Raw genomic sequence first — 20,374 nt, forward strand, 5'->3', positions numbered from 1 at the left:
ACGACAGACGTTGAAACTCCCCCAACCCCGGTAGTTTGACGCGGGCGTCCCTCCCGCACTGACATAGGGCATCCAAAATAGTGGGTGGATTGTTTCTCACAAGTGATTTTTTCATGTGAACATGAGCGACAACTTTTTCTTATGCCTGGACCTAACCGGTACGGGTTTTATCGATGCTCTAGAGTTGGCCGGTCATCTTGCGCCTCTCCTAGTTATCTTATTATTATTTTTTGCTTTTCTGATGTTTTAGGTTTAGTTTTTGGGTGTTTTGTATCGAGTTAGCTACAAGTGTATCTTCCTCACTTCAAGGGCTATATCCCAGTGTTTAAATGATGCTTTGTCTGTATCTTGGTTTCTAGGTGGCGTGTATCTTCCCTATACTCTTTCATGACCCTCCCACTTCATTATCATGGTTCCCTGCTAGATGCAGGTCCGCCCCGACAATTGCCTTTTTACTGTTTTCCTGCAGATTTCCTTGGTCCAACTTCTGCCTTTCACTGCTATTGATGTTTCAGCCCTCCATCTTCGCTGCTGCTAGGGCTATCACTAACCCTTCCTAGTTGCTATTTCCACCATTTTATTTCACGACCGACCCGAAGCTTATAATTAAGACGTAAACGAATGGTTGGACGATGAAAAACAACTCTTTGCTATTCTATTTACATCACTAACATTTTAATATTCAATTTTTTTATGAAAGAGCCACTAGAAAATAATTAAATGAACAGGTAGAAAATTGTACCTTTCTGGTTATTCTGTCATTCTATACACTTTACTCAACTTTTACTTGTCTTGTTCAAATGTTTAAAACCTAATAATATTATTAAAACAATATAATAAGTTATCTAAAGATATTTCAGAAATAATCACCTTCTAAATAATAATAACTGAAGGAAAATTCTGAAATAAGTTAATCTTTCATATTTCTATAAGAAATCTTATATATGCTTATGTATGTGTCAATGATCTTTTTTAAATATAAAATATTCAAGTCTTCTATATGCATTTACTTTATCTTTACCTTTATTTTATATTCTTTACATATATATTTGTATCTGTGAGGATCACTATCAACAAAACCTAACACACTCTTGGCTAATATTGCTTCATTGGCTCCCGTCGACATATCTGTTAGTGATGTAAAGATCATAATTGTCTCGAGTGGAAAAAACTTTACTGTCGCCTGGATAATATTATCCTGTCAGCATAACAATTAATAATGTAAATATCACAGTTGTCTGGAGAGGTAAGTTCTGGTTTACTCATCCTTCTGATATTATCCAGTCGGTACAACAGTTAGTGATCTAAAAATTACAATTATCTGGTGTGGTAGAAAACTCTATGCGTGCTGGTTCATTGATGTCTTCTACCTGTACCATTAGGAGGTGAACTTCTATGAATATGCACATGCAAGTATTCATATATACGCTATTTCATTTTTCATAACATATATTATTCCGATATTCTGCTTTGCAACTATTCATCATGCATATCTCTCGTATTATGCATGTCTCTTATATCATACCTATTGTGTATATCATGTCTATCATACATATCATGCATATAATGCATATCTTTCATGCATATCTTTCATACATATCTTGTACATCTTTTCTGTCATGCATATATTTTCTATCTAATGATATGAATTTGTTGGTATAAAAATCTACTGAACTAAAGCATACATGTAATTAACATACATTTTGAAATAAAGAAAATTACTGAAATATATAAATGAAATTGCTCCCATCGGTTGTCACGTTAAACTCTTAATTTTCGACAACTAACTGGATGTGGGAATAGCTTTTATGCTGAGCTTCAAAACCTTTAAATTAAACTTATAAGATTTAATCAATTTATGTTAATCAAATTATTTTTCTTATCTTTGGATTAATTTACTTGAATTTTACGGAACTGTCCCACAATTAGCTTTCACATGCTTGCTTCAAACTTGGTGCCTCGAGTAAACAACCTAAAATCTTAAACGACATAGTAATTCAGGATATCTTAGCTCATAAAGTGATTTAGCTGAAAATATAATTGATTTTCTAAAAGATACCTTAAATGACTTCTCGACAACCCTTCTTCGAAGCTGCCAAATCCGTTTCCCTCATCTTCATATCTTCTCAAGCTTCCCTTCCTTTTCACTGATTTCATACTAAAATCCTTTCGGAAGCTCGCAAATCACCGACTCTTACGACACAATTTCGACATCTTCGATGGTTACCAGAAATAAGAAATGTATGAAAATCGAGGCAAATCTCAAAACAAAATGTCAGGAAGGAAATGAAATTCTCAAATGGCGCCAAAAGCAGTTTCATTGTAACCAATTTTTATTCGAAGCCCTAAATCGAGGTTTGCAACTCTCGGTCGCACGCGCGGCTAGCTGCAGGTCACGATTATGCTCTAGTGCAGAATTGCGCAGAAGCTGTGAGAGAAGGAATCACTGTGGGAGGTCAAGGAATCGGTAGATGGGGAAGAGGCGTGGTGCTCTGCGACTTCACTATGTTTTGTTCGCCCCTTGCTACGGCAAAGGAGCACGAAATCCTTCATTGTCGAGCGATCAAACAGGTGTGCGAGCGAAACTGAGATGGGGAGAGGGATCGAGAGCTCTAAAATGAGGATTTCCTTTTTAACGCTTACGAAGTGTTAGTATCTTGAGGGTAATGTCGATTGTGAATAGTGACGATCGGATTAGGGAGAGATTTAGGATAATTAAGGTTTTAATTACTTTAATTACTTTAATTTTGCTTAGGATAATTAAGTTTATTTTAAAACGTATCATTTGACATAGTGAGTGACTCATGTCTATGAACAAAAGTTGCAAGCTGATTAATTCTTGATGATGTACATTCAGCATGTGGTTGTTGGCGTAGCAAAAGTCTACTGCCAAGCTTGCCATGGGGAGTATTTCTAAAAGCTTAGTATTTCAGAAATTTTTTTTTTCCTGTATGGCTATTATATTTTCATGAAAATCAATGCTTGCATTATATTACCAAAAAAAAATTCAAATTAAATTCCTATTTTTCATGTTCTTGTATTTTAGTGCACCGTTCGTGCTAGTGTTATTGGCTTTTCTGAAGCCCTGGTTAGCCATCCCTTTGGAAAAGAATATTTGCAGCTTGATAGTGCAAAGGGTATTCTGACGGATGCTGTACAATTACAGGTATGTTGAATGAAATGATATCATTTTTCCATTGTAATGTTGCGTCAATTTTTTCTTTTTCTCTTGCTTTTTTTTTGTTAATTTTCTACAAAAATGCTGTACATTTAACAGTTGGTCTCTTCCTTGAGAGTAATGCCGGAGTTTCTCTTAATAGTTTTTGATCCCGTAGCAAAGGTATGTGGCTTCTTATCCTAGTAAAAAGATGGATATTGGTGATATTGTGTTTGAAGAAAGTATTATCCTTAATAACTTGATAAAAGTGATCGACATAGTTTCTTGTTTACTTTTGAAATTCATATTTGATGCTTTGAAAACTGTGCCATTTGTTTATTGCTTTCAAGTTATCATAATTTGCTTTGATTCCAAATTTTAGCATTACTGGAACAATGCATCCGCTACTTGTGCTTTGACGACACCTTTACCATCCACTGCCTTTTTGTGACTGTTTCCTATTTAGTCATGATTTGATGTTTACAAAAATTTTTTACTGAAAATTTCCCCACTCACGTAATCTTCTTTTACTTGGATATTAACTGTTTTATCCGAAAACTCTACTATATCACTAAATGAATGCTACTATATATGAATTTTGATGTCTCTTAAGATGGCATACTATGTGATGAAGTTTCCTGCTAATATTGAGCATCAGAAGTGTAGATGCATGCAGCCTAGAAGTTACTTTCATGATTTGAACTGGTGGACTCTAGATCACAACAAACACAACATAACCATCGCTCAAGAAATCAAAATCTCTAATTTAGTAATACAATCTTTTAGACAAAACAAATTATTTTTGCCCTTTCAGTCATCTTCATGTTTATTCTCTTTTTACGTGCCTCATTCGTTTACCCTTCAACCATTGATGCTGCCTTTTTACTGGATTTTTTACTAACGTTAGAGGTTAAGGATTATTATGACATCAAAAGATGACCAATAGTGATGAGTAATGGAAAAAATTATGTTCAGAGGTTCCTTTCTAAACACAGTCCACATTGAATGAATGATCAATTTTGGCTTCCAAGGTTTTTTATTTTTGGTTGTCTTGTTTCCATATTGACATGGTTAGATGCATCACTTTTCACTTTTAGCTTTGCTCTCAACTGAAATGGATCTTCAATGTCTTTCAAGTATCTGGGTGATCTTTTTGAGGCAAAGTTCATGCTCCTATTTCTTCACAACATGGTGATTTGTGTAGTTTTTCAAGCAAAAAACAATTCACAGTAACGTGTTTGTATACCTAAATATTTTGCTTTAATTGTTAGCAATATTTTGTACTTTATTTTCTTATTTCTTTATCATGGTAGAATGTTCAATTTTTTTTTCCTCATATCTTTTTATTTTAAGGTAAATCTTTCTATTTCTGGAGGGACCTGCTTTCTAGATGCTATTACAAATGACACAAATGTGGCACACATTGTTCGGCCTTCTGAAAATACCAAATGCTCTCATCTAATAGTTAGTCCTCATGGACTGGGGACTGCTCTTGTGACCATTCGTGACATTGGACTTTCTCCTCCAGTTGTTGCTTTTTCTTTGGTGAGTCCCTGATTCTGAGTCTTCATCTCTAATTATTCTTTTCTGTTATGTTATTCTTCATCTACATTTTTTTTTTTCAATAAACTCTATTTTTATTTTGAAGCTTGAAATACCGTGTGTCTTCTAACTTTACTTCTAGAATTAAAAGTTTTTCTTGTTTTTTGTTTTTGAAGCACCAAACCACACATTCATAGATGAAATAAATGAAATGATGGTTATATTTTCTGCAAATATTTATAACATTTCCAAATCTTCTTAAATTATATAACTATGTTTGATCTGACTTGAGCCAAATCAAATAAAACCCAATCAAAGTAGGTTTTTAGTTGACTATTGCTGACTTAGTTTTTCCAAGTAAGCTTCCAAATTTCAATGCATTGACAGAAACGTTCATCTAAAAGCCAAAAGGAAATTTAAGGATAGAGAAGCAAAGCAATGACAAAAGCTTTTTCAAATCCATTAAATCAATTATTATCGTGTCTCTGATCATGTTTAAGTGCTATATTATTCATATTTTAAACTGTCAGGAGTAATAGGGCTTCTTTCTTGGCGATAATCCTCTATCTTTTATATTGAATGAAATGTACTGGAGAGGATCCAAACTACAATGAAAATACATTATTTCTGAATTCCAAACAGATTACAAACATGACACTTGAAAAACAGGAAGTTATGACAAACAAACATGAACAACATAAATAATAAAAGATATCTGCACGTGACAACCAGGACGGAGGCTGCTGGACGGTGGGTTGATGGTTGATGGTTGATGGAAGATGGCTGCGACTGAAAGGAGGTGGTAGGAGGGAAGGGCAGCCGCTGGGAGATGGTTGTGGTTGCTGGAAGAGGCTTGGATGGTGGTTGGCAACTCTAGGAGAGGGGTTGCGGTTGTACTAAGAGGGTTGGCGGTTGTGGGGAAGGGGTTGCGGTTGCTGGAAGAGGGTTGTGGGCTGGACGATAGTAGGAAGCAGTGTCTTTGAAGGGTTGGACAATAGCTGGAACATGTGTCGGTGGCTGGGTAGCAGCGAGAGGTAATCTGAACTACAGCTGGACGGTCGGGCAACACCCAGAAGAGGGATGGCGTGAGTTGGACAGCAGCCAGAAGGTGGTTTGCGACTGTTGAAAACTGGGCCAGAGAAGCTGCAAAAGTATAAATGTCTCGTCTGGGTCGAGCTATAACTAGAGCACCACTCAGACCATTGGAGACGGTCTCCACCTGGGACGAGTTACAGTCGGAGCAACTAATCGTTATCGGGCACAACCCTCGGAGGGAAAGAATTCCTCTAAGGTAGGGGTGTCAATTCGGGTCAGCAGGTCAGGTTCGACCCGAAAATGACTCGACCTTAATAGGGTCAACCCAACTTAACCAGAATAATAACGTGAACTTGAGCCGCTAAACCGAACCCGATCCAAACTTTCGTGCTTATTCGGGTCATGTTTTGGTTTTCGAGTTCAACCTGAATCTGACCCAAAAAATAAATGGGTCGAATTCTTTGACTCAAACCCAAATCAAGAAATATTTGGGTCATCTCTAACCCATATTTTTTGAGTCGAGTTCGAGTCGTGTTGACGTGTCAGGTCAATATTTGACACCCCAACTCTAAGATAACACTCAAAAATCTGCACTCATAAAATTCTTCTCTCCCAATCAGCGCACGACAATTATAAATAAGATGAGTGTATAGGCCAGACTAGGTAAGTAAAGAAAATAGGTGAGGATTAAAGAAAAGTGGATAAAGAAAATTAGAATTTGAAATGTAGTCCAAGTATGGAGGGAAGGATTTGGTAGGGGAAGTTAGAATAAGAGAATTAAATAGGAAAGGGAATTAAATCTGAAATTGGACGGTGACTACTATATCAAGCATTAAGCTCCCGTATCAATCTACTAAGGTTGGGGAGCTTCGACTTCATCCGCTGAAGCTTTTAGGACAGAAAAATTTTGGTAAGGTGGGTTGGATAAGGGCAGAGGCTTGGGAACTCTAAGATAGGACTGGGGTTGTACTAGCTCTGATATTAAATGATACTGGAGGAAACCCAGATATCAACGAAAACACATTGTTTTTGAATTCCAAACGGATTACAGACATGAAACTTGGAAAGCAAGAAGTAATGACAAACAAACACGAACAACATAAATAATAAAAGATATCTGTGATTGACAACGAAGAAGGTTGCTGGATGGAGGATTGACGACTATGGAAGATAGCTGCAGCTGAGAGGAGGTGGCAGGAGGGAAGGACGACAACTAAGAGATGGTTGCGGTTGCTAGAATAGGCCTCGATGTTGGCTGGCAGCTGTAGGAGAGAGGTTGCAGTTGCTGAAAGTGGGCTGGAAGGTGACTGGCAACTGTAGGCTAGGGGATGTGGTTGCTGTAAGAGGGTTATGGGCTGGACAATAGCAGAAAAGGGTGTCCTTTGAGGTTGGATAGCAGCTGGACCATGTGTTGGTCGCTAGATAGCAACATGAGGTAGTCTAGACAGTTGCGGAAGTTGGGCAACTCCAGGAAGAGGGATGAATTGGGTTGGACAATAGCCGCCAAGGGGATGGCGTGGTCTGGGCATCAGCCAGAAGATGGTTTGCGGCTGCTGGAAACGAGGCCTGAGGGGCTACGGAATGATGTTTTGTCGGGGTCGAGCTACAACCTAAACACCACTTGGACCCTTGGAGACGGTCACAATCTCGGACGAGTTACAATCGGATAATGTTCTCGTCGCTAGGTATAACTCTCGGAGGGGAATAATGCTTCTAAGGCAATACTAAAAAATCAGCACTCATAAAACTCTTCTATTCCAATCTGCACACAAGAATTATAAATAAGATGGGAGTGGGGGCTAGACTTGGTAAGTAGAGAAAATAGGCAAGGATTGAAGAAGAGTGGATAGGAAAGGCATAAATTTGAAATGCAATCCAAGTATGGAGGGAAATTAGAGCAGGAGAATCAAATAGGAAAGGGATTTAAATTTGAAAGGGGATTGCGGTCATTGTAGCAGCTATAGTAACTCATTCGTGGTACTGTAACTGCTATAGTACCGTGGCTGATATACTCTCGCGTCAATCTTCTGGTGTTGGGGGTGCTTTGACTTCATCCGTTAAAGATTTTAGGGCAGAAAAATTTTGGTAGGGTGGCTTTGGTAGAGGGACGAATGTTAGGGAACCTTAGGATAGGACTAAGGTTTCGTTAGCTTTGATATCAAATAGTACCAGAGGAAACCCAAATCACAACATAAACACATTATTTCTGAATTCCAAATGGATTATAAACACGACACTTTAATAACAGGAAGTAACGACAAACAAACTCGGACCTTAGGATAGGACTAAGGTTTCGTTAGCTTTGATATCAAATAATACCAGAGGAAACCCAAATCACAACGTAAACACATTATTTCTGGATTCCAAATGGATTATAAAAACGATACTTGAATAACAAGAAGTAACGACAAACAAACTCGAACAACATAAACAATAAAAGATATCTGTGGGTGCAAGGGGGACAAAGACTGCTGGACGGTCGGTTGACCGTTGATGGAAGATGGCTGCGACTGATGGGAGGTGGCAGGAAGGAAGGTGGCTGCTGGGAGATGGCCGTGACTGTTGGAAGACGCCAGGATGGTTGCTGGCAGCTGTAGGAGTTGCTGGAAAAATGTTGAAAGGTGATTGGCATTTGTAGGAGTGGGGGCTACGGTTGTTGGAAAATGATTGTGTGCTGGACGGCAGCAGGAAGCAGTGTCCTTGAATGGTTGGACAACAACTGGAAAATGTGTTGGTGGCTGGGTAGCAGGAGAAGGTAGTCTATTCAACATTCAAAAGGCTGGGCAGCAGCTAGAAGAGGGACAACATGGGCTGCACAGCAGCCAGAAGGGGGTTTGCAACTGGTAAAAACGGGGCAGAGGGGTTGGGGAAGGGTAAATGTCTTGTCGGAGTCGAGCTACAGTTGTAGCACCACCCGGACCTTTGGAGATGGTCACCAACTCGGAAGTGTTATAGCCAAAACACTTTCTCGTTGTTGGGTACAATCCCCAAAGGGGGAAACACCTCTATATTAAAACTCATAAATTTGTACTCATAAAACTCTCCTCTTCCAATCAGCACACGACAATTGTAAATAAGATGGGAGTAGTGGCTAGACTAGGTAAGTAGAGAAAAGGTTGGCGGTTCCAATCACATGACTAAGGACAATTTCAGACTTGGGAGGCGAATCCAGATCGGTATGGTTGGTGGTTCCGTCTGTGGGTCAAAATCCACAGTTTATTTCAAAATTTTCATTGCTTTGTTATCAATCCAAATCAATCTTCTAGCAAATAAGCGTGTGTAATACTCTTCATTTTTAAGTTGAATAAGGTTATCCTGCCCATCTAAACATGTTTAAACAGTTCTGGTTTGATGTAGTATCCACTGCATATTTTTTGATCAATCAGATTTTTTTTACTGTTCTACAAAATTATACACCCTTCCAAGTTTGGTTTCCAACTAACTCTATTTTTTCTATTGAACCACACATATTTGGATGTACTTGTTTTGTTCGTGATACTCGTCCACATATTTAAAATTGGACCCTAAGCCAATAAAGTGTCTTTTTAGAATATTCTGAACCCTAAAAGTATCAGTGTTTTCTCCTTTTGAATAGGTACATGATTTATGCTGATGTCACTTTTCATGAACAAATCCAATTCTTTGGTGTTTCATCGATGCCTAAATCTTCATAAGATTTTGATGACTTGTTAATGTATCACATCATAAGTTCAGGTCTTACTTCAGCTCTACCTCCACTACCTCAGTTTAGACCACCTATCACAATTGTTTACTGAACAAGGCATCATCCTCTGGTCCTAGTCCGACACCAGTATGATCTTCCTTAGTGGATCGTTCTTCTAGTGAGCTTGATTTACCTATTTACATTCGAAGATGTAAATGTCAATGCGTCCATCCCATTTCCTCTTGTCTTAACTATAATCAGTTATCTTCAACTTCTTGGTCGTTTGGTGTTGCTCTTGATTCTATTGAGATTCCAAGATTTGTTTGGCAAGCCATTTCTCATTCTAGGTGGCGGGTAGGGATGCTTGATGAGATTGTTGCCTTAACTAAAAATGAAACTTGGGAACTAGTTGAATTACCTTTTGGCAAGAAAGCTGTTGGCTGTAAGTGGGTCTTTACATCTAAGTTTTATTCTGATGGATCTGTAACTCATCTCAAATCTCGATTGATTGCTAAGGGCTATGCTCAAACTTATGACATCGACACATTCTCTCTGATAGGTAAGTTGATTTCAGTTCACCTACTTCTGCCCTTGGCCCAATGAGTAATTGGCCCTCGCACTAGCTGGATGTGAAGAATTCTTTTATGTGTTGCGATCTTTTATATGAGGTTACATGGAGACCTTTTGAGTTTGTTGCTCAGGGGTGAGTTTGGAAATATTTGTTGTTTTTAGAAGTCCTTATATGGATTGAAGCAAAGCCCTCGAGCATGGTTTGAAAAATTTAGTCAAGTAGTAGAAGGGTTTTGGATGCGGAAAAGTAGAAGTGATTACACTATATTCTATAAGAAATCTACTTCGGAAATTATTCTATTGTTGGTTTTTGTTGATGATATTGTTATTACTGGAAGCAATATGCAGGAAATCATTTCTTCAAAATTTTTTCAGCCCTAAAGATCTGGGTTCCTTAAAGTACTTCGGGGACTGAGGTATCAATAAACAAGAAGGTTATCTTTCTATCTCAACAAAAAATTGTTAGATTTGTTAGTAGAAATCAAAATATTAGATTTCAAACCATGCAATACTCTGATGCTTTCTAATCAACAACTCACCAAGGATGGAGAGTCTTTTAATGATGTTGAATGGTATAGAAATTTAGTGAAAAAATTAAACTACATCGCAATAATTCATTATGACGTTGCGTACTTGGTTAACACTATTAGTCAGTTTATGTCTTCCCCCACAATCCATCATTGGCTAGCTTTAGAACAAATAGTTTGTAACCTCAAGGGAGCTCTTGAACATAGTGTTTTATACCAGGATCAAGGGCATGGAAATATTGAATGTTTCTCTAATGCAGATTGGGCAAGTTCTAAGATTGAACAAAGATCTATTACTAAATATTGCGCCTTTCTTGTTTATAATTTTGGTATCATGGAATAGTAAGAAACATAATGTAGTGTCACGGATCATTGTTGACTTTGAGTATTGAGCAATTGCAGACGCGTTGAGTGAATTGATGTGGGTCTCCCATCTCTCGACCAAGCTAGGTTTTAAGATGGCAATTTTAGTAAAACTGTGGTGTGATAACCAAGTGCAATTTATATTGCCTCAAATCTTGTCATTCATGAATAACCAAGCACATTGAGATTGATTTTAATTTTGTTCGTGAAAAAATGCAATAAAATCTAATCTCTAAAACTCATGTGAAGACTAGAGAATAACTAAGGGATATTTTCCCAAAAACCCATAATGGAGTTATGGTCACTTATTTTTGTAACAAGCCGGGCATAATAAATATCTATGCTCTAGCTTGAGGGAGTGTGTTATTGAAAGTAATAAATTTGAATCTTGTATATTAGGAAGTTTGCATGTTAGGAAACTTGATGTTAGACAACCTAACTAAAGGAGATCTAAAAAATATCTATGCTTTCTTGTCACAACGGAATTAAATTCAATTTGTTGTTCATTGGGTTAAGAACGAGTAGTTTTCAAAAATCAATTAATACTAACTTGATTTATATCTTTTGTCATTGCTCTTGTTTATTCATCTACTTAGTTAACTATTCTTATTATTCTTGTAAAGTTCATCAACTTGCTGTTCTGTCAAATGACCTTGATGTTTAGCGCAATTTATAGTTGATAACATATCTTATGCTCCAATGCCGAAAGGTTATTTGTAAATCTCACCTGAGATGATGGAAAGTGATGCAACAATCGTGCAAACTTTGTAAGAAAAAAGCTATTGATCTAAGTCAACTAAATTTATTTTGATGAAATCGATAATATGATAGAAGCTATGGCAGTTGATAGTTATATGGTTCTTTACTCGAAATTAACTACAAGCATAAGGATTCAAAAAGGCAAACAAGAGTGGTTTTCATGTGCTTGATAGTAATCTTAATTGTAGAAAACTTGATTAATCACCATGTTACTTCAAATTAATAAACTAAAATATCAGAAAGGAAGAAGTGTGGAATAAAAAAGATGGGAAGAATTCATGTTAGAATCATGCTTTCTGTTATACATGTGGATATTTCTTCTAGAATTTATCAACTCTTTTACTTTGTTTTTGGAAGAAAAAGAAATTGAGTATTCAAATAAACAATTTTTTTTCAACAACCAATTGAATTTGTGTATTCTTCTTATTCCCTTTTATAACTAAAAAAAATTAAATGCCCCTGTCAATGATTTGTGACTTTAGCAAGATCGCAAATTCTTGCCCTCGTCTAATTTTATATTGCAACCAAATTGAGAAATATAAGAAAGTTGTGATCAGCTAGAATAGTGTATGTAAGTTCACGTATCCCAAATAAAAATATAAAGTGAGTAGAGTATTGTTTCCCGAAGCATAATATTGAAACGGTGATAAGTTAATTATTGATTTTATGTTTTTCTAGTTTTTATTCAACCTTTTAATCTAATTTAATTTAAACAATAGTATACAAAGTAAAATATTTTAGAACTTGGATTTAATAGTTGGAGAGAGTGCCCTAGTTATATGATCTGCTTATATTAATTTCTGTCTTGTCATAAGTTGGAATAGACTATTAGTTCATTAAGAGGAATTATATTTTTTAGTGTTTCTCGATAAGTTATAAATGCAAATTATTCATTCTAATTCAATAATTATCTATATGAAGTAGAAGAAGCGATTCATTGTGAATATTTTATAATGGATTGCAAATTCTTATTTATATGTTTTTCATACTCTAGAATTTATTAATTTACTTCTTATTGTTTATTTATGACTATTTTGATATCCAGAAATTACACTAAAATTTAAGTAAACATGTGACTAGTAATTGAACAAATTTTCATTAATCACACAAGTAACACAGGAATTGCACATAAAATAGTATAAATTAAGCACGAGTTTACATAATTTAGTTCATGCTTTCACACAAAAAATAACAAACAAAACATAATATTATTTTAAAATTCACCAAACAACAAAAAGTTTGAAAGAGAAGGACTAGGGTTATAATTTTTAGCTCCCTTAGATTTTCTTCCCAGTCTTTCTTTTCTTGCTCTCATCGGCTCTCTCTAATGCTCTCACATTTCTACCCTCCTCTCTATGTCGCCTTGTAATCCTCTATGTTTGTCAGCAAGTGTGCTCTACATGGCCTCCCTAAATTGGCCTGGCTTGAAAATTGCCTTCAAATTTAAGTTGTCAGGTTTTAGTGCTGTGACGTTGTTTCCTTGATTCCGCGGCGGTCTTTCTTATTTCTTGACTGTTTGTAGCTTCGCAGCACTGCTAGGGTAGTGCCTCAACGCTCTGTACTCTATTTTGATAGAACTATGCCTTGGCATTGCTACAGTGCTGCTTTGGTGCAGCTATAGTAATTAGGGATGTTTCTGTCGTAAATTTGTTTAATAGTTTTTCTATTTCATCCTTGTTCTATTTGCATCATTATTTTTATTTTATTTATTGTTTGAAATCTTCATCTCATATTAGGTGAAAAATTCCTCCCAAAAGTAATGTTTTTAGTGATAATAATCTGTAAAATTCTATCATTTTAACTTAAAACTTACTGATACTTAACTGACTCACTCAACTAGTTGCTATATCCATTTTAAAAGAAAGATGTAGTTGTAGATCACTTTGGTAATCCATAGATGCTGAATAGGCTGCTGAAAAGAGGATTAGACTTTAGCCTTGAAGAATCATGGGATAGTAGGTGAAGCTTCACTGTAGCAATGACGTCCAAACCAATAGGACTATCAGATCAAACAATTGAGATTGCCTAAGCTATTTGAGACGCTAAAAGTAGGGCACTAAATAAAAATCACGGATGATTTCTCATCATATAACATATTAGCTATGTACATAAAAAATCCTACCTGAATAAAAAAAAAATTATAAAAATGGTTAGAAGTTATATTTGAAAATATTTTATTCCCATTAGAAGTTATGATGATCAGGTCTGTTTCCTTATGTAATTTTATTTCCTTTCCTATTTTAAATTTATTTTCTTGGATTAGATTTATTTCCTTTCCTAGTTTAGGCTTTCTGTTTTATGTTGTTTCCTTTATCTTCAAATAATTAATATAAATTGATTAAAATTGATTAATTAAAGATATCATGTATTATATCTTTCATTTCGTGTTGTTTCTTTTTATTGTCTTTCCTATTCTATGATTCATGTACAGATTATTTATACCCCCTTTCATATTAATAAAAATATTCCGCATTATTCTGACTTTCAACATGTTATCAGAGCTAAATTTCCTACCCTAGCCACCGGTCTTCTTTTCAGAGCCGCCGCTGGACTCCCTTCTTGTCATCCTCCCTATAGGAAGGGGGTGACTCTCCTTAGCAATTTTCTCGTAATATTTTTACATCTCCCTCTTATTACCCAGTCTGACGAAGCCGCGTCCGCGGTTCCGAGAATGGCCTGTGGGATACTGTAACCCTAACTTACAGGATGAAATGGGAGATGGAGATTGAACAGATAAAAGATGTTCTGGAGAGGATCTGGGACCTCCATGATCAGATCAGCGACGTCATCCATGAGATCTCCATAGCTCACTTTCTGAATTCGATTAAGAATATCTCCCTGTCTACTCTGGAGAAGAAGCTTCTGCCGAATGAAGAAGTACACTACGAATGTGACTAAAGTAAATGTGGGTACGTTTTCGTTAAGGGTTTCAGGGCGGACGAGGACGCTGCCTGGGGCAAGGAGCCTTAACACCATTAGGTATGCACTAGAGATTCTCGAGGATTAGATCGAAGTCTTTCATACCATACAATGACAACAACAAGCAGAGCGAGATGTTGCAATAGCACGACTAGAATAGAGTCGTATTATTTTAGCGATCAAACTTTCTGAACACAAGGGGGAAAACACTAGGTCATTGAAGAAGCCCAAGCTTTTCTTTCAGATGTGCAAGAGGCTAGTCAATTAATTGCTCCAGATAACCTATTTGTAGAACCAAAAACTCAACTTGGCGAAGATCCCGACAGTGAAAAAATCCAAACCACATACCTTCATGCAGATGTTGATCTCTAGCCTTGCACTTGCCAAATCATCTCTTAGCTTGGCATATCAGGCAACATTTCTCTCTTTGTTGTGAGTATGCTGCCCTTAATGTGGACCGACAACCCTTAAACAACATTTCTCTCTTAGCTTGGGTTCATCAAACGGGAGTTCTTACAGAAGCAAGAGTGAGAGATGGCAGCTAAGTTCCCTTAGGTCAGCTATCATCCTTATCCTCATTAGAAGCAACCGCAATGGTTGCGGACCTAGATTTAAAAGTAGGAACGACAACGACCACAGCTAATTCAATGGTGCGGCGTCACTCTTGAGCTTTCTGATCGACCAACGCGTATACATTGGCACTTTTGAGTGGGGAAACATCATGTGACAGCTGATCTGCTGCGGTGGGGCTGGCTGTTGGATTCTGGCGACACTGGCGCTTGCCTTAGGTTGCTTTCTGCCATCCATTGTTAGATGTCGCAATAGTAAGTGCTCTAAGGAAATTCTTCTTGCATCATGTCCTCCTTTGGAGTTTTTTTCTATATTTGGCCCTCATCTGGAATTTTTCTTGTAGTAGACCCTCATCGGTAGCTTTCCTACAACAAGTCATCCTCTGGAGTTTTTTCCTGTATGAAACCCTCTAGAATTTTTTCTACGACAGGTCCTCCATCAAATTCTTCTTGTATCAAGCCCTCCTTTCAGATTTTTTTCTGCTACAAGAACTGTAGTTAAAGACAATCACAGTCAACTAGAAGTCAGCTTTTTCTGCATGTTATCTACTTCTCTGCAAACTCCCTTTTTTTCATGGCCGTCAGACTCCCTTCTTTCTTACCTACAGACACTGCAGGAACCGTAGTTAAAGACAACCACAGTTGTCTAATTCTATGCAGCATTAAATGTAGGAGCCTTCCACATTTCTACAAACACTGTAAGATCTGTAGTCAAAGACAACTACAGTTGTCTACTTCCCTACAAAATCCTCTACAACATTCTTTATAAGAGTTTTCCGCCTAGCTACAGACACCGCAGGAAATGCAGTTTAAGACAACAGCAGTACGAGATGAAGACTTCAAGTTCTACCTCACGGTTTCTTCCTCGCCTATTATTTGATTTTTAAAGTTCAAGTTGAACATAGTTTTCGACTATAATTCAACTTCACGGGGAGTGTTAGAAGTTATATTAGAAAATAATTTATTCCTGTTATAAGTTATGAGAAGTAAATTTATTTACTAATATAATTTTATTTCTATTCCTATTTTAGGCTTTTCTATTTTATGTTGTTTTCTTTCTCTCCAAATAATTAATATGAATTGATTAATTGGAGATATTAGGTGTTATATCTTTCTTTACCTGTTATTTTTGTTTATTGTCTTTCTTCTTTTAGGTATTTATTCCAACTTTCATATCAATAAAAATATTTCGCATTATTTTGAATTTCAACAAAAAGCCAAAGACTAATAGGGATCATTAATGCAAATATTTTGCATCTTATTATCATCGTACATTTTTTATATTTGCTTCAGTTCTCAACTTGACCATTTGAGCTTGGATCAACATCGCTGATTGTTTTGATAGATATATGTGAAATTACATCTCTTTTGAAATTCTGCACATTTGTAACTAATTATTCTTTGTGTAAGTGACATGCTGCTTTCATTTTTTGAAGCACCTTACTCTATATATTTTTTTTGTTGTGTATCTTACATTTTCATACAAGTTTTACAGGTCAAAGTTGCAAATGTGGAATGGATTAAGATTGCTTCTGAAGAAGATATAATCCTCATGGTACTTTGAATGTTTTTGTGTTTAAAATTGTTTGCATCACTTATATATGCTGCCTCATCTATGGTAGGAAGGGACTATTAGAACTTTTGAACTTCTAGCAGGAACCAATGATGGATATATCTTCGAGTCCTCCCAGGTACATGGGTTTTCTTTTGAATTACTTTTATTAATATTTTAATTCATCAATACTTTTCAACTCATTTTATATTTATTGATCAGTTCAAAGGAATAAAATTTCAAACTTTAGTAACCAAATTGTATGCTTTCTTTAAATGTCTGCTTCCCAGGAATGATCTTTCTTGCACCCTGGTAGATCATACTATGGTTTATTTACAACTGCATTTGGACCTTTAGGTATATGATAAATAGTAAGGAATAACATAACAGGGCAAAAAAAGTATGTAATAATGCCTCAATCACATATGCTGTGCGCATGTTCTCAAATTTAATAGTCATGACACAACGACACTTGTATGTGGAAAGTTAATAGCATATGTAACCACATTATGACCTTTGTAGGATATCCCCATCTAAACATGTCAGGAAACGGGTCTTGGGTTTTAGATGATGGTGAGGGATCAAGAGTGAGATTTGCTATGTTTTTAAGGGGATAGGAACAAAGAAAACGCCAAAATAATAACATTTGGATAGGTTAACGGACGTGAAGCTACACAAGTAAAGAGAAGTTTTCATCACATGCACTCAATCAAGAGATATTAAACACCACTTGAATGAGAAGGCTACAGCACTCCTATAGGTGGAGAAAATAGGGCTTGATTCTCAAAATAACATAAAATCTAGCAATGTCTCTGAGAACATGTCTCATCAAATATTTTTACCAGGAAGAAACAAACAAATCTAATTCTAACCCAAACCTAGCAACTAAAGGCCCCAAGGGCTAATTGGTTGACTATCGAGGCGGTAAGGTGAATCGGTTTAGGCTTTTAACTAGTTAAAGCCAACCTTGCCATTTTTCCATCTAATAGTTATCCTCCCTAGGTAGGCTACTATACTGGATGAATAACTTATAATAAAAACGTAGACTTGATTAGCATTTATTACTTTATTACTCTACAATTTGTTATTATTATTATAATTAATAAATACATATATATTTTTTAGCAAACTTGAAAATCTTCTTATTTATATTGCATGATGATAAAACCATCTAATTGGTTAAATGTGTATATTTTCCAAATAAGAAAAAAATTAGTTTTTATACTCTTGCACACCCTTGTTACCTTCATCTCCTTTTTTTTTTGACTTTAATTAATTTAATATTAATTCTCCTTTTTATGTGTTTTTGTAAGTAGTTTTAGGATAATTTAATTTAAGACATCTTTCTTAGTTACAATATATCAACCTGATTGAATTTTTTATCTTTCCTTAATTTAATTTTATCCTGTTTAATTTAATTATCATTGCTTATGTCTAATCCAAAATTTGAGTTTAATTAGTTAAACTATTTATTTTTTTTCTTAAGGATATATATATATATATATATATATATATATATATAGCGCGGCGCGGCGATTCGGGAGGTCCAATTCTAGGGTTTGCTGACAGCGTGGTCTCCTTCTCGACGGTCCTTCTCCGATGAAATCTTTCCTTTCGTTTGGTTTTGGCTTCTCCTACGCTCCTGGTTTCTTTTCTCGTCTCTTCGTTCTCTCGCCGGTTATGGCGAAGTCACTGCAGGGGTTTTATCCTCCGGTTCTCCTCCGAAGTTTGCTTTTCCTTCTTCTTTCCATGATTCACTTGTTCTTGGTGGGGAATACAATTTTATTAAGTCCTAGGGTCGTAAGGGAGGGAAGTGTGCGCTTTTTCTCTCTTACTCTGAGAACTCCATTCTTGCCTCTGCCTGTCGTTTGCATCTTGTTGGTAAATTCCTTTATGAGCTTCCGAAATATGATTTCTTGTTGAAGCATTTTGAGGTTTTGAATCTTTCAAGGGGTTGGAAGATCGGTGCTCTTGACAATAGACACATTCTGATCCAACTCTCAGATGAGGTGTGCGCTTTTTCTCTCTTACTCTGAGAACTCCATTCTTGCCTCTGCCTGTCGATTGCATCTTGTTGGTAAATTCCTTTATGGGCTTCCGAAATATGATATCTTGTTAAAGCATTTTGAGCTTTTGAATCTTTCAAGGGGTTGTAAGATCGGTGCTCTTGATAGCAGGCACATTCTGATCCAACTCTCAAATGAGGACGATTATGCTAAGCTTTTTGCACGCAGAACTGTTCATTTTGGTGATATTTGGATGAAAGTTCTTAAATGAACTACTGAGTTTGATCCTAAGACTGAGCTACCTATTATTTCCGTCTAGCTTAGACTTCCGGGTTTAAAGGTGCATTTATTCAATCACGAAATTTTGTTTTCTATAGCTGCAATGTATGGTAAGCCGTTAATGCTTAATGCCCCTACCTTTAATTTAACAAGATCCTCAATGACTAGAATATCAATAGAACGTGATGTTACCTTACCTCCTCCGGAGGAGGTTTGGATTGGATCTAATCATACGGGTTATTGGCAGCCGGTGTTTCTTGAGAAACATCCTCACTACTGTTCGCACTGTAGCATGTTTGGTCATGATCCGGAACACTGTTTTCATTTGCACCCTGAATTGCGGAAATCCTCTGCTGGTTGTGTGGCCTTTGTTAAGCAGAATTCTGCTCTTCGAACTAATAATTTTGAACCGGCTGCTCAGTCCGCTGAAGTTGCTTGCATGGGCCCTCTTGAGCTGGTTGCTCCCTGTTTGGAGGTAACTAGTTCTGCTCACTCTGTGGAAGTGGCACGTATGGGTCCTGTGCGAGCTGATGAAAATGTGGAACCTATTGCTGCATCTGAACCGGAATCTGAGGCTCAGATTCCTCAGATTCCCTCTGCTTTACTTGAACAATTAGAGGTTCATGATCCCCCACAAGCAACCACTCATCCTACTATTTCTTTGGATGCTCCACCACTGCCGGATCCAGCTTCTTTGGCTGCCAAGGCGTTAGAATCTGAATGACAAATTCAAAAATATAGTAGGAAAAGAGGCAGAAAGAAATTTGAACTTCCAATTATGACACAGACAAAAAATATTGATGCCACATATCATTCGGAGAGCGAGCGCTTGCACCTTCCCCATAGGCTTGCTAGGAGGGGGGTGTCATGGGCCAAGATGTTTAACATTCTGGTGTGGAACATTAGAGGAGTGGCGAACCCTCACTCCTTTAATCGTTTAAAACATTTATGTAGAGTCCATAAATCTGACATTTTTGTTCTTTTGGAGTCTCTTGTTACGGTTCATAAAGAGGTCATCATTAAGATATTCAATGGTTACATGCATTACAGTAATCTGAACAATAAAATTTGGCTCTTTTGCCTGAAAGACATCACTCTTAACATTATTGATGACAATGTGCAATATGTTCTAATTCATTATAAGTTGAAGAGTATTTTTGGTTGTGCTACTTTCATTTATGCCAGTTCTCTTTTAAGTGACAAGCTTCTTCTTTGGCAACAAGTTACTCATATGGGTGTTACTATTACTGAGAATTGGTTCGTTGGTGGGGATTTAAATATGATTATGTCGTCTTCTGAGAGATAGGGTGGTGCTAAGGTTGATACGAGCCTTATCAACCATTTTTGTGATCATATTGAGGATGCTGCTCTTTATGATTTAGGCTTTTTGGGTTTTCCTTACACTTGGCAGCAGGGTTTTCTTATGCAAAGA

General features: G+C 36.6%; 1 protein-coding gene across 1 annotated transcript in view; it reads left to right on the forward strand.

The window, feature by feature from the left end:
• The window catches only part of LOC110031831 (nuclear pore complex protein GP210), a 172,228-nt gene that overhangs the window by 78,514 nt on the left and 73,340 nt on the right, over nt 1-20,374 (forward strand). The window contains 5 exon segments of the mRNA XM_020735245.1: nt 3,047-3,166; nt 3,278-3,340; nt 4,511-4,702; nt 16,601-16,660; nt 16,728-16,796. Of these exon segments, the coding sequence (XP_020590904.1) occupies nt 3,047-3,166; nt 3,278-3,340; nt 4,511-4,702; nt 16,601-16,660; nt 16,728-16,796 (504 nt within the window).

Source organism: Phalaenopsis equestris, unplaced genomic scaffold, assembly GCF_001263595.1.
Source record: "Phalaenopsis equestris unplaced genomic scaffold, ASM126359v1 Scaffold000848, whole genome shotgun sequence".
In the NCBI taxonomy this organism is placed as follows: Eukaryota; Viridiplantae; Streptophyta; class Magnoliopsida; order Asparagales; family Orchidaceae; genus Phalaenopsis; species Phalaenopsis equestris.